Below are 12,682 nucleotides of genomic sequence, written 5' to 3'. Positions count from 1 at the left end.
GTAAGCTGGTGTTGCAGGTTTCCAGATCTATGGCACTAGCCCAGAAAACAGGGTCTGGCTGCTTGACCCATGTTGGACTACTCCATACAGGAGGGTCCACACACCACATTGGCTAATCCTGAGCAGTGGAGCCAAAGTGTTGTGGAAGATTGTCTGGAAACTCAGTCTCCCAAAGAGAGAGCTGGGGGACTCCTAGCCTTCAGCCAAGTTTTTATTAGATTCTTCAAAATCAAATGTGCTTCTTTGTACTGCCTGGTAGGTGGACAGGGTCCCTGAGTGGCTGAAATGGGCAGTAAATTACAAGATCTTTCCACCTTGTGCCACTCCTGAGTTCTGCCTAGTCACAGGGAAGCTATCTATCAATGGTACTGAGTACAGCTGCAGTCTCAATGAACATAATGTTCCAGCCCTTGAGCACAACCCCCTTTACACACATCTTATCATTAAGCTTCTTCAGTGCATGGCAAGATGACAGGAGGAGCAGGTAAAGGCAGTGAGAGGCACCGTCTCTAGCAGGGTTAGTGGAGAGGAGCAGGTGTGGGAGGGTAGGGTGGAGGACAAGCGCAGATAAAGCTGGAAAGGACACTGAGTAGAAGTGTATAGGCCCTGGAATAGTATTTGATGTGCTGTGCGGAGTAACAGGCTGGATTATTTATGCCAGATACTGTTTTTGTGAAACCCTTTACTGTTCTGATTTCCCTTCCAGCCCAGCAAGCCTGCAGATACTGGGTTGTGCTGGAGCAGACCACTGCCAGAGCTACAAGGCATGCCAGGATCTGGTCCAGCTCAGCCTGATTTTCAGTAGTTCTCACTTCTTTTTAGTAACATTTTAAATTCAGAAAGTTCAGATGTACTACAATGATTTAATTACAAATAGTTTATATTGCAACATAAAAGCACTTTTAGTCCTCATACAAATTCAACCCTAAGTTTACAGCAGTGTTTACAGGCAGCTCTACTCAACTCCAACATTTGAATCCTTTCCAAAAGTGATTTACATTCAAGAATACTACAGCACTTTGCTTTAACAAAGCTATAGCTGAACTTGGCTGACACCTCCAGCTGTATGCTTAAGCTGTCTCAGTCTTGAGTTGAATCAGTGCCAGTGAGCAGCTACATTAAGTAATAGATATTTTAGAATTCCTGCATCATGTCATCATTTATGTCTTTTCTGACACTAAGTTGCCTCCAGTGCACCCTCCATAGTTACTGTGTTCTTCTTTTCATGGTCTGGAGCCTCAAAGAACAAATAAATCAGGTCTTCCAAGCTCCCTCCCGAAAACTCACCGGTCATTGTTTTCAGCTCAGCACTGATTCCTCTACTAATACTTGTGCAGAAAAGAGTAAAAGGAGACAGAAGCTTGATATGATGAAAGGATGTAAGCAGTGGGATTTTAGGATGTAAGCACTTTCCCAAAACGGAAGGTGAATCCTGAAATAGAGTTTATATGGATAAAGGCTAGGTGGGAGTAGGAACTGAAACCGGGGAAGGAGGTTTGGAAAGAGATTGAATGGAGAGCAGGAAGTATCGTATGGGTTGTAATGAAAGAAGAAAAGGGCCCAGAGAAAAAGGGGAACATCTGAGTGTTCAGATAGCCCCTCGACACTGCCTTCCAAACTCTCTACATTCCTCTGCTGTGAAGTTAGCAGTGAAACCCACTGGCAAAGTGAATATCTCACCCTACATTTATGCCTCATCCAAGCAGGATTGATAATGGGCGTGATTCTGCCCGATAGAAACCTCATTTAAAAAAAAAAACAAACCACAAAAACCAACTAACAAACCAACCACTTGGCAATACATTGTAACAATGGTCCCAAGTCATGCATTCCCATTGCTAGTAAACACTAAATTTAAGTTTCTCTCTTTAGCTTTAGATTGACTCTCTTTACCTTCTGTGTGGGAGATACTTACATCAGATTCAGATGTTAATGCACTCACATTCTAATGTGTTTCTTGGGTTTTGTTTGTTTGTTTGTTTTATTTGCAACCTGTCAACAAATTAAATTGTCTAAGTTCAGGACAGTAAAACCAAAATAGGGCTTTAAAAGTGCATTTTCCAGAGTCAAATTACTTGAGGTCATCAAACCACTCACAGAAATGATGCCTACTCAGATCTTGCTGAGATCCTCTGTTGAATTTTACTGAGGTTTGCTCAGGAGTGAGCATTATGACGACTCTGCTTGGCTAGAACAAGGAGACACAGCATGTTGGCTTCAGCTGGGAACCATAGCATCTTGCTTCAAGTGCTTTGCAAGAGGAAAAAATAGTTAAGATCCTTGCAAGAATATCTGGGAATTTCACAAGGACCAGACCAAAAGTACTGGTAGTCTGGATCTTGGCTTGCATCCGCTTTCTGAATAGCCTTGGGATAGACTAATATCAATATCCTGGCTAGTAAAAGAAGGTTTATAGGTTTGAGAGGAAATTCACTGAGGTAAAGGTAGCTGTCTCATGCTGGTCTGTGATGTACTGCAGCCTAGCATGGAATGGCACAAACCCTGTATGGGTGGGGCTGCAGCGTACCCCCAAAAATGGGCCCTGTGTTGATCTTTGCCACCCCCTCAGGGAGCCGGAAGGTGAATGCCCGCAGCAGGCTGGCAAAGAAAATAAAGAGCTCCGTCCTTGCTAGATGCTCCCCCAAACACACACAGTGCCCTGCAGAAGGAAGAGGGGAAAGACAGTAAATATCTAGGAATTTTTCAGTTTCATAATCACTTTGTTCGTTCTTGTTATAAGGCGAGGGTTTTTTCTGTTCAAGGCCAAGATCATGAAAGCCACAGAACTAAAATTTTGTGAATTCTTTCTCAGAAAGATCCCACCCAATGTCATAGGTTAGGAGACACTAAATGAAAATCTCAATGAAAATCCCTCAGGTACCACCATCATTTCTTGCTTGACCTGGCAGAAAATTATTTTCCTTTTATGGGAGATGTGGAAATTCAGGGTCACACACAAAAATCTGCCAGCTGTTTGCACATACTTTCTTAGTGAGTTTGAGTCAGTGGATCAAAATTACTTAGCAATAGCATTTGCCATTGAACAAAGGCTTAGTGACTTTACAGGCAAAGCAAGAGGCCTACTGTTAATTTCCAAGGGTTCCTCATTGGAACCAATGGCATGAGCAGAACAGGAAAAAGCCATTTGCATTAAGAAACCACTTCTGGATGGACATCTAAGTGACTAGTCTGCTATATCAACAGAGAAACTAAAACAAAAACAACAGAGTAGGAACTTTACTGCTAAGTGTGATCTCTAACTGTTCATTGTTATCTTATTTCCTTCTTTTTCAACTGGATTTTCAGTTCTGTAAGCAAGAACTTAATCCTTTGTTTGCCAGGATGCATTCTGCTTTTCTTTCGGCTTGTTCCTTTAAAAGGGATTGCAAGTAACTCCAGTACACACAAGACACATTGCTTGTCAGGGAAGAAAAGTACATATAAAGAATACTACAGACAAAACCCGTGGATGACTGCAGCATGCAACAAGCCTAGGAGGTTCAGGAGTTTGAGTGGGACTCCCACTACTGTGTCCTAAGAACAGTTTGAGGTCAGACAGCACAGAAGCATCTCCCTTGGCAGAAACAAGCCAGTACTGTTCTTTAAAAGCAGCAAACAGCAGAGATAGATGATGTTATCTGAAGAAATACCTTAGTCTCACACTTCTGTATTCTTCATCTAATCTGCTGGGTCGGTTCAAACTGTCAGTGCATTTACCTGCTGAGAATGGTAAGAAGGCTTCTCGAGGTACAAAGTTTCCTTCTTTATCCAGAAAATGGCCAGGGTTGAACTGTCGAGGTGTCTCCAATTGCTCAGGGTCGTACAGAACAGATGTTATATTTGGCATAATGATGGTGCCCTGCAAGGAAAAAAATGTTGATTCAGTTCCAACTACTAGCCTCTTACCCATCAGTTTCTACCTGGTGGATAAAACTACTGCTTGTTGCCATTTCTTTGTAATGAACAGATATGATGTGGTTAGAAGGCCATTTTCCTAGAAAATTTGATTTGTGATCATGTTCTGAGTTGGAAATTATCGGTTCTCAGCCCTTCAGCTATGTCAGTGGGTCTTAACAGCATTAGTGATGTTGGTACAACTGCATTGTGACCACTTTTACTACTAATCTTAATAACACTTCTAGTAGGACTCTTTTGTTGATATGCAGGTCCCAGCATTGGAAACTTCCTTTCAGGCTTAAGAGACAGAAATGCATCCAGAAATAACTGCAATACTTCATTGACAACAACCTCTGAGCCCTGTTAGCAGTAGTACTTCAGGCTTTTTCTTTACTGGTTGTTCCCAGCAGACCAGTTCCTGTGCCTTAGCTACCTGCCTGTCAGAAGCAGACAGAACGGAGTGAAACCTTCACCACAAAATGAGTTAGGTGGGGCCAGTCCCAGATGCTGGTAATGGTGCTGGCCTCACCCATCTCTCTTGCAATAGAAACAACCAATTCCTGTTTCTTGCTACTGTTTTACAGTGAGAACTGGCACCCAGCACAGCTTATGTCACTCTAAAAAATGCCTTACTGGCTGTGACCAAGTGTCTTAAGCAGCATTTGGGAGCAACTCCCTCACTGTCAGCTGTAGCTGACAGTCTCTCAGTTGTTACAGATTCAGGCAGGTCCCTTAGCTCATGGAGTCAGTGGAACTATGAGCCATCCTCTCACAAGTCTTCCCCATCCCAGGAGTGCTGGCGGTGCCAAGTTGGGCATGGATGTCTTAACCAGTGTTTTGGCAAAACAGTTTCTCCTCTCAGTCCATCCCCAGCCAAGCAGAGCTGGTCTCTGCAGTTGTGCTGTGTTGATCAGCAAGGCAGGAGCTCAAGGCTTCTGTGGCAGGAGCAGGGGTCTTATCAGCTGTCTGAGCATCAACACGCTGAGTAAGAGACTTATTTCATTCCTGGAGCCACAAATGGTAACCCTTCCCCAGGCACTGTGTTCCTCAGTTATATGGAGAATAGTTTATAGATGGAAAACGGGTTACAAAGCTGGAATAAAAGCCAAATATCTCTCTGCTGAAGAAAGAACAGAGGTTGGAAATACGTCTGTAGCTTTTTGATGGGGAATCCTAGAAATATTGTGTCCCTCACACACTCTGAGCATGCCAACAAAGACAAAGTTGCTGAAGCGTTGGATCTCATGAACCATAGCATTTGTATAGGGCAGTTTTTCCGATCCTCATAGCAAATTACCTGGGAAGGACCCAAAACAGCATCCAGCTCCTTCTGCACTTTCTCTGTGGAGAAATATTCACCATTTCAGATGGGAAAATGCATAAAATACTTAACTGGTCTCTTTTCTTAGAGCAACAGGAAAATGTATTATTTCAACATAGTACATTAAGTCTATAACCTGTGATTTAATATGATTTAATGCCTGAGGTTTATATATGAAAATTAAAATAACCAGGAAAAAAACCCCAACGGTGTGGTCCAGAATCATAAGCAAGGGCTATACTATACTTATTCCATCTCTGACCTTTATCTTACAGAATGCTTGCTGGGTGTAGGGCAGGTCACTCAGCTCCAGGTTTTGAAGGTATTTAGGGATTGCTTAGTTTACCTCAAAATTTAAATCTCATTTGCAAAATTGACATAAATTCCTCAGATATTAACTCCCAGTGCAAGGGGTGACTTGAGCAGAGTTGGTCCGAGTATGGCAACATACTGTATGAACAAACAACACCTGAATCAGACTAAAACTTAGGATGCAAATATGCACTCAATGACACAGCCTTTTCAGCCTTGTACTGAGGCTGTGGGAATACAAGTATCTCCCTAGCTTTCAGTGCTTGAGCACAGCAGATGGAAGAGCCCCCAGCCCCAGGAGTACCAGAGTCTTCCTTAAACCCTGGCCATATCCTTTGTCTTCCTGACATAGAGGTGGATGAGGAAACTCAGCTGGGATCTACGAGGTATTCACATAATTGGTGTTAATTAGATAAGCAATCTCTTTTGCGATATTATCTCAGACAGGGACAGTTTGTGTGTACTGCCAGCAGCTCTTGACTGAAAACACCACTTCTACATATCAGGCAGCCAGAATCCTCCCTTAAACTTCTTTTTCTGCTACTACAGTCTTTCCATCCCTTGTAGATGTTCCACATTCATATTTTGTTTTCTCCTAAGGTTTGTGTGCTGCTTTGTGAACAAACTGCAGCAAACATTACCAGTTATTTAAAGACTAGTTGCTAACACTATTGGCTGGTTACAAATAGAATATGTTCTACTGAAACTTTGAGGCCACCCCTGAGCAACCCATATTCCACAGATGCCCACTGCCTAGCCTTGTCCATCAAACACTCAGCAAAGACAGAAAGGAGTCACTGCATTCTTCAAGGAAGTACATGGATTTGCACTGTGCAAATTATCTTGCATCTCTCTACCTGTTTCTTGACAAGAAAGACAGGAAGAGGCAGCCATCTCTACCAGTACCATGGGCCTTCCTCAGGGCAACCTGCAGCCCTTCATAACCTGCCAAGATCTGTCCAGCTGGTTTGTCCAGTAAGGGCTCCAGTGGGTTGTTAGGAGTATTGGTGTGCTCAGCAAGGAGTGCTAAGTCAGGAGGGGAAGAGACCGTAGGCTGACTGTGTGGCAAACACAGCAAAGTTGTGTTAGCACTCCTCATACCTGAACAACGTCTGGTGCAGACAGGACTCATATTAGAGCTCTGATCTCTGTTCCTGCTGCCATCAGTCAGCCTGCAAACTCTCCACACAGAGCACCTCACTGACTTGTCACTGCAAAGAGCTAACTTTTGTCTCACCGCAAGTGCCTTCAGCCACCTGGTTTGGTCAGGTCATAGGATGGGCCTCCAATTTTTTCCTTTGCTGCCACTCTTTGTGTTTTCAGAGAGTGAGAGCCAGGCTCAACTAGTGGCTTTTGTGTCTGTAACTCATTATATTCAGCCATCATTAGCATTTGTAATACCCACAGCATTTCACAGCAAGAATCCCTCTCACCTTGGCTGTCTGGGTTCACTACCATATAGAGCAGTCCCCAGTACAATGTTGTGCTTGAGGTCTCTGATCCACCGAGAAAAAGATCATTTATAACATATACCAAATTGTCTTCATCATACTTGGGCTTGATCCCATCTTTAGACTGTAGATGATGATAAAATGTTGAAGTTAAAGCATATAAAGCATAAGTTAGATCATCCTGTACACCTCCTGTGTGAGAGTCCTTATTTCCACAGCTGGCATGTGCACAAAGAATATTCAAAATTACAGTTTTTGATGAGTACTAAGAGATTAATAGTTTCCCAAATAGACCTGGTAAGTCTGCATTGCTCTTTTTCATGAGGTAGAATATTCTTTCATTAAAAAAAACAGGTAATTTTATGCCTGCTGACTTACTCGCGAAAATTTTCAAAACATAACACAAGTTTTGCAGTTAGCCTAAAGTGTACTTCTAAACAAGTGCCCCACAATGTGTCACTCAACAGGCCTTGGTCTCTCCAATATTCTATCAAATGGTGCTAGCAAATACCAAAGGAAAACCTATCTGAATAAGAGAGTCTCAACAGAACACCTTGAGAGTAATTTCTTCTCTCAGTTCAGGATAGATGTGAACTGGTGGGAGAGAGGTACCCAAGTCTTTTCTTCTTATAAGGAGGGAGTAAAATATAAAAAGTTAGAGAAAATACATTTGGCAAAAACTTTTTAAAATAAACAGATTGCAATAACTTGCACCCCGACACCAGAGAAAGCTGCATCTTTGCCTTTAAAATGCTTATTTTAGTAAATCTTGTCATACTCATTCAGATATAGTGTACAAGCAGATGTATCAGCTCCTTCCAGAACCCATGAACCAACACTATGAGAACCTGGCAGCCTGACTAGCTGAAAGCTTATGACCAGAGGTAGAAGCTACATAAATTTCATCTACCCTAGGAAAAAGATGCTTCTTTTAGTTTCCAAAAATATCCAAAAATGACTAAGTTCAAAGCAGAAACTCTGGTGCACTTAGCAGATCCTCTCTGGCTCATGAGTCGTTTCATGCTATGGAAAATAATAGCCTGGGCAGCGAAAAAGTTTAACAGCTTATTATGGCATTGTTTGTGAAATTGTTTCCTAGGCTCTCCAAGCCAACCATGCCTCAAACTTTGGGGAAATTAGAGGTAACACAGGGACAATAGGCTTGGGACCTCCAAACACATCCCATTTAGGACCTACTGATGACAGCATCCATCTGCCAAGAGAGCAGACTGGTGTGATGCATAAAATGCCTATTCCAAGGTTGATCAAATAATCAAGTAGGCTGGGATCGCTGAGGTTTAACTGCTGAAAGGGCCTGGGCTGGAGGTGGAAGGACTATTCTCTTTTTGATGCTGCAGGAATGATACCAAGGGATTTCAGGATAGCCTGGGAATCCTTTAAAGAGTAGAGAATCTCCTCAGACCAGGACCTACAAAGAGTTTTCAGTAAAGGGAAGATCCTCCACGAATGGTTCCTTCCCAAGGGAGGAACTACACAGCTGTGTGACACAAGGACAGCCAGTGTTAGGACACATGCTGAAACCCAAAGAAGCATGTCAGCTACTTCAGGGTAATTATCTATGCACGTGTATTTAAGCCCCTTGTAAACATGAGGTACCCTGATGTAGATGATGAGGTGGTCTACCAAAGTTATGTAACGTACAGGCATAAACTGTCTTGTATTTACAACAGGATTGAAGTATACACATGGGTATTTATGGAAAACAGATGATAGCTCATGAGTTCACACCCTAACATACTTTGCAGTAATTCTTTCATGTAACCAAAACATAAAACTGGATGCCTTTCTGGGAGGCATGAGTTAGTAAGCCCCAAGCTACTGTATTCACATTAAGAAGTCTGTGAAACATAAGAAACTGTGATAGAAGGAGTCAAGCTGGATGATTTAATGGTCTATTTGGCCTTATACTGCATACATGTGTGATCAGGCAGAACTAACACTTACTTTCTCCATCTCAGGCAGGTAAAAGTCAATGAAATCCTGTGGTTCATCTGGTATCCCTCTCTCCACATGTCTTCTGATCTTCTTCCTTGCAAAAGAACTCAGGACATCATAGCAAGATAACACTTTCGTATGAGGACCAGGAAGACGGCACATCAGCCAGGGGAAGATTTCGTACAGCTGCGGGAGTGACATACAAGGTGAATTATTTGTCAGTAACAAATCTGCTTTTTTAGAAACACCAAAAGGCTGAATTGTCCTGTCTGGAAATGTTGATACTGGAATAAACAAATTAGCATTTCTTTGAATTGATTTTTGCCATCATGTGGGAAAACTTTACTAGTAATTTTTACACAGTTCTGGGGGTCAAGGCAATACTGACAACACTCTGCTCATGCCAGTAAGTTTACTTGACTAATGCAGATCACTAGAAGACCTTACTCCTGCACAGTTGGAGACCCTAGCTCCCACAACTCAAAACATAAGGACATCCTTTCTGGATACTGTGTGGCTACTAAGATTAACAAGTCTGCAGCCTCAAGAAACTGGTGGAGTTTGTGGAGTTCACAGAAGGAAAGTGTAGACTGGGTATCACTCTAAGTGCTAATTTAATTTTCTGTCAGAGTCCTTGTGACTCCTACATGACCAATAATTGTTCGGATGGCTAGAAATATTACATCTTCAGTCTGCTGAGTGTATTTATACACACATTTGTCAGCACAAAGTATTGTCCTCTAGCTTGGATAGTTCTCTCTTCACAGCATCTGCCATTCCACCCTGCCAAGCAAACAGCATTTCTGTCTGTATCTCCTCTCTTTGTTCTTTCAGACCTAACAAGCAAAGTCTCTCTAATTTTAAGTGATAGTTTGTAGGTCATCCCATTAATACTTCTCTACATTTGTTTCATGCCAGACTCACAACATAAGGTGTCCAAGACCCAAGAATAGGTCCCACAGATTATTACACACCAGAATGTACTTCTCTGGATCTAAAGGGAAAATAGTGCTGGAAACACTCTAAGATTCTGTTTGCCTTTTTTCACCCTGTTATCTGCTAGTTTACACCAGTCCCTTTCCTCTTAGCTTTTGCACTGAAATGTTCTAAGCTCACAGCAGATATTAATCTCATTAATTCCTAATATATCTCATAATTTAATTTTGTACTATTACAGTTTGTTCCATTTTTATACCTCCAATCCATAGTGCTTATGAGCTCTTGCAGTAGGATATCCTGAACCTCCTCTGTATTGTTAAGTCTCCTGGCTTTGATCATCTACAGATTTAATCTATTTTTCTATTTTTTACTATGGGAAGGTTGTATAGTGCTACCCTCATATGATAGATTTGTTCAAAAGGTTTACTACCACATCAGCATTTTAGTTTGCCTTTTTCTATAAAATTTAAATATCAATGGAATTTGCTATGCCCCCCACAGTCTCCACTACACCCAGCTTGTCCTTCTTTAAGGGTCTAAGCCACAAAGTCTAATTCGTGGGGAAAACTTCAAGTGCACTTCAAGACATTCAAGTGCAAAGTTGGCCTTCATGGTATGTTGTGGGAGGTACCTACCAAAAAATCTCTGACAGAACTTTAATTGTGAGACTGTCAGAGAATGTATGTATTATTTTTGTAATGTGTGAATTGCAAGCTATAATGAAGTAATGGAAAGATTCATAATGAATATTTTATTATTTGTGAGGGAGGAAAAAAAAATTGTTAGCATACAATTTGCAGAGTAGTAAAAAGCAGAACAGTGAATTCAAAGACACCCATTTTTGGAGAAGTAAATAGAGGTGGGAGGAGCAGCACAGCAGAGTTCAAATTTATTAGAAACTCCAGTCTCAAATTAAGTTTAAAGGTTTCTGTTAACAGTCTCAGAAATGCTGAAAGACTTAAAGCCAGGAGTTAACAGAGAGATGTCCCCTAAACTTGCAAAGAAACGAATGTTCTTAAAAATGGCCTCAAAACCAAGGAGGCAGTAATAAGGTCCCCAAGGACACCTCTTAGCTCCCAGTTTGCATTTGTCAGTTGCTCTGTATTTAGTGAAGACCCATTTTTGTATCTGCACTTTCATTTTCTACCTATTTCAGAAAAAAAATAGCATATTATTTACTCACCTGATGAACAAAGCTTCCTGCAAATCTGAGTAAATTCTCCATGGCACTGATCAGTTCATGGAAGGTTTTGTCCTCATCAGAGAAGTGATATCCAAAAACCAGAGCACTAATTACATTTGAAATAGAATGGAAAAGAGGGAAAGAAGGATCCACAGGTCTTCCTGCAAACACAGTAACTGGTATTCACCCTCAATGTTTTCTTCAGGTGTTCGTTATACAGATAGGACAAGATGTTATTAGAGATTACATAAAATGTTCTCTTTATCCAGCTGGGGCATGAATGGGGATAGACATGTGGCATTAATATGTATTCATAAAAAAGAAACATAGTCTTAGAGCAAAGGACACTGTTAAGCTGTTTCCTAATAGCTCTAAAACAATCTCATAGCCCTTCCTGTGAAATAATGTTGTACAACTAAGATCCATTAGAGGATATCATATCAAATCTGCTGTCCTCAGTTATGTGGAAGAAGACAAGTCAGAATGTGAGAAGGAAGAAATGTCACTGGAGATGAGCTAAGAGAAGACAGTGACAGACGTTAAAAAATGTAAAAAACCTCATGGCACCTAATGTCATAGAAATTTAGAGAAATTACTAAGCTCTGCAATACTCTTTAGTTACCTATTGTAGGCAGACTGAGAATGGCTTGGCTGTGCAGTTCAGTGACATCATATCATTGTACAATCATATCATAGACAAACGATAAGCCCATGGAGATGGAATTCCAGAAGTTCCCAACTTCATTAGGTTTATGAACAACTTTTTAAGAAAGAAATTACCACTTGTGATATTATGCTCTATCTGCTCTTTGGGCTTTGGTAAGTTTGAATGTATCACCCTGGATGTACCCTGACCCTAGAAAGGGGTAGGTAAGTTTGCATACTGAGGATATGGATCCAGGACTGAAAAGGTCTGATTTCTTAGCAGATAGATACCTTCTAGGTTCACAAAGAACTCAACCAGGTGAGAGGCCTCCTCTTGCACTTGATACTCCAGGCCTTTTTTCCCCATTCCCAGACGCGTAGAGTCATTATACCAAAGCGCCTCTGCTGCTTCCAGGAGTGACCACTTGCCAATATAATACTTGAGGGTATTCCCTGGCATATTAATATTTGCCATAGACATGAACGATTAATTTAAAAATATATTATAAAATACATGGAGTAAATCAGGGAATATACCGTGATGCAAGTGTCTTTAGGTGAAATTATCAGTATCAGAAATCATAGCCAAACATACCCAAACTATAACTAGGCCACATGTTCTTGATATTGATTGTAGTTAATCTCTGAAAAGAGTGATCTAAGGATTTGCTGACTGCTCCATTTCTTGATGTCTTAAAAAAAAATAAACAACTTTAAGATGCCTTTTTAGAAGATCTGCTTTAGCCATACTCAAGTAATCATGCTCAAGACAGGAATAACTGGATTAATTTCTACAGAATGGTGTACAGGGCCAGGGTATGTTTATGGAGATATAGATCGATTAATGTGATGCTTGTAGATTGAGGTGATGAAGGTGAAGTATAAGTGACATTTGGGCCCTGTTTCTTCTCTGGAAGGGAGACAACTCCACTGATTGTTAAATTGCACTAGTGGTTACGTGAAGAGCCCTGAACTGCT

General features: G+C 41.3%; 1 protein-coding gene across 1 annotated transcript in view; it reads right to left on the bottom strand.

Annotated features, from left to right (window-relative positions):
• Positions 1-2,480: 2,480 nt before the first annotated feature.
• The window catches only part of LOC104835219 (cytochrome P450 2J6-like), a 15,081-nt gene continuing 4,879 nt past the window's right edge, over positions 2,481-12,682 (bottom strand). Inside the window, 10 exon segments of the mRNA XM_010573106.1 lie at positions 2,481-2,659; positions 3,718-3,861; positions 5,056-5,096; positions 5,098-5,170; positions 5,173-5,238; positions 6,964-7,105; positions 8,947-9,123; positions 11,060-11,220; positions 11,996-12,079; positions 12,082-12,143. Of these exon segments, the coding sequence (XP_010571408.1) occupies positions 2,481-2,659; positions 3,718-3,861; positions 5,056-5,096; positions 5,098-5,170; positions 5,173-5,238; positions 6,964-7,105; positions 8,947-9,123; positions 11,060-11,220; positions 11,996-12,079; positions 12,082-12,143 (1,129 nt within the window).

The sequence above is a fragment of the Haliaeetus leucocephalus genome, unplaced genomic scaffold (genome assembly GCF_000737465.1).
Source record: "Haliaeetus leucocephalus isolate CR32 unplaced genomic scaffold, Haliaeetus_leucocephalus-4.0 Scaffold362, whole genome shotgun sequence".
In the NCBI taxonomy this organism is placed as follows: domain Eukaryota; kingdom Metazoa; phylum Chordata; class Aves; order Accipitriformes; family Accipitridae; genus Haliaeetus; species Haliaeetus leucocephalus.
Note: the sequence above shows the minus strand (reverse complement) of the source record. Positions and strands in the feature narration are given on the sequence as shown.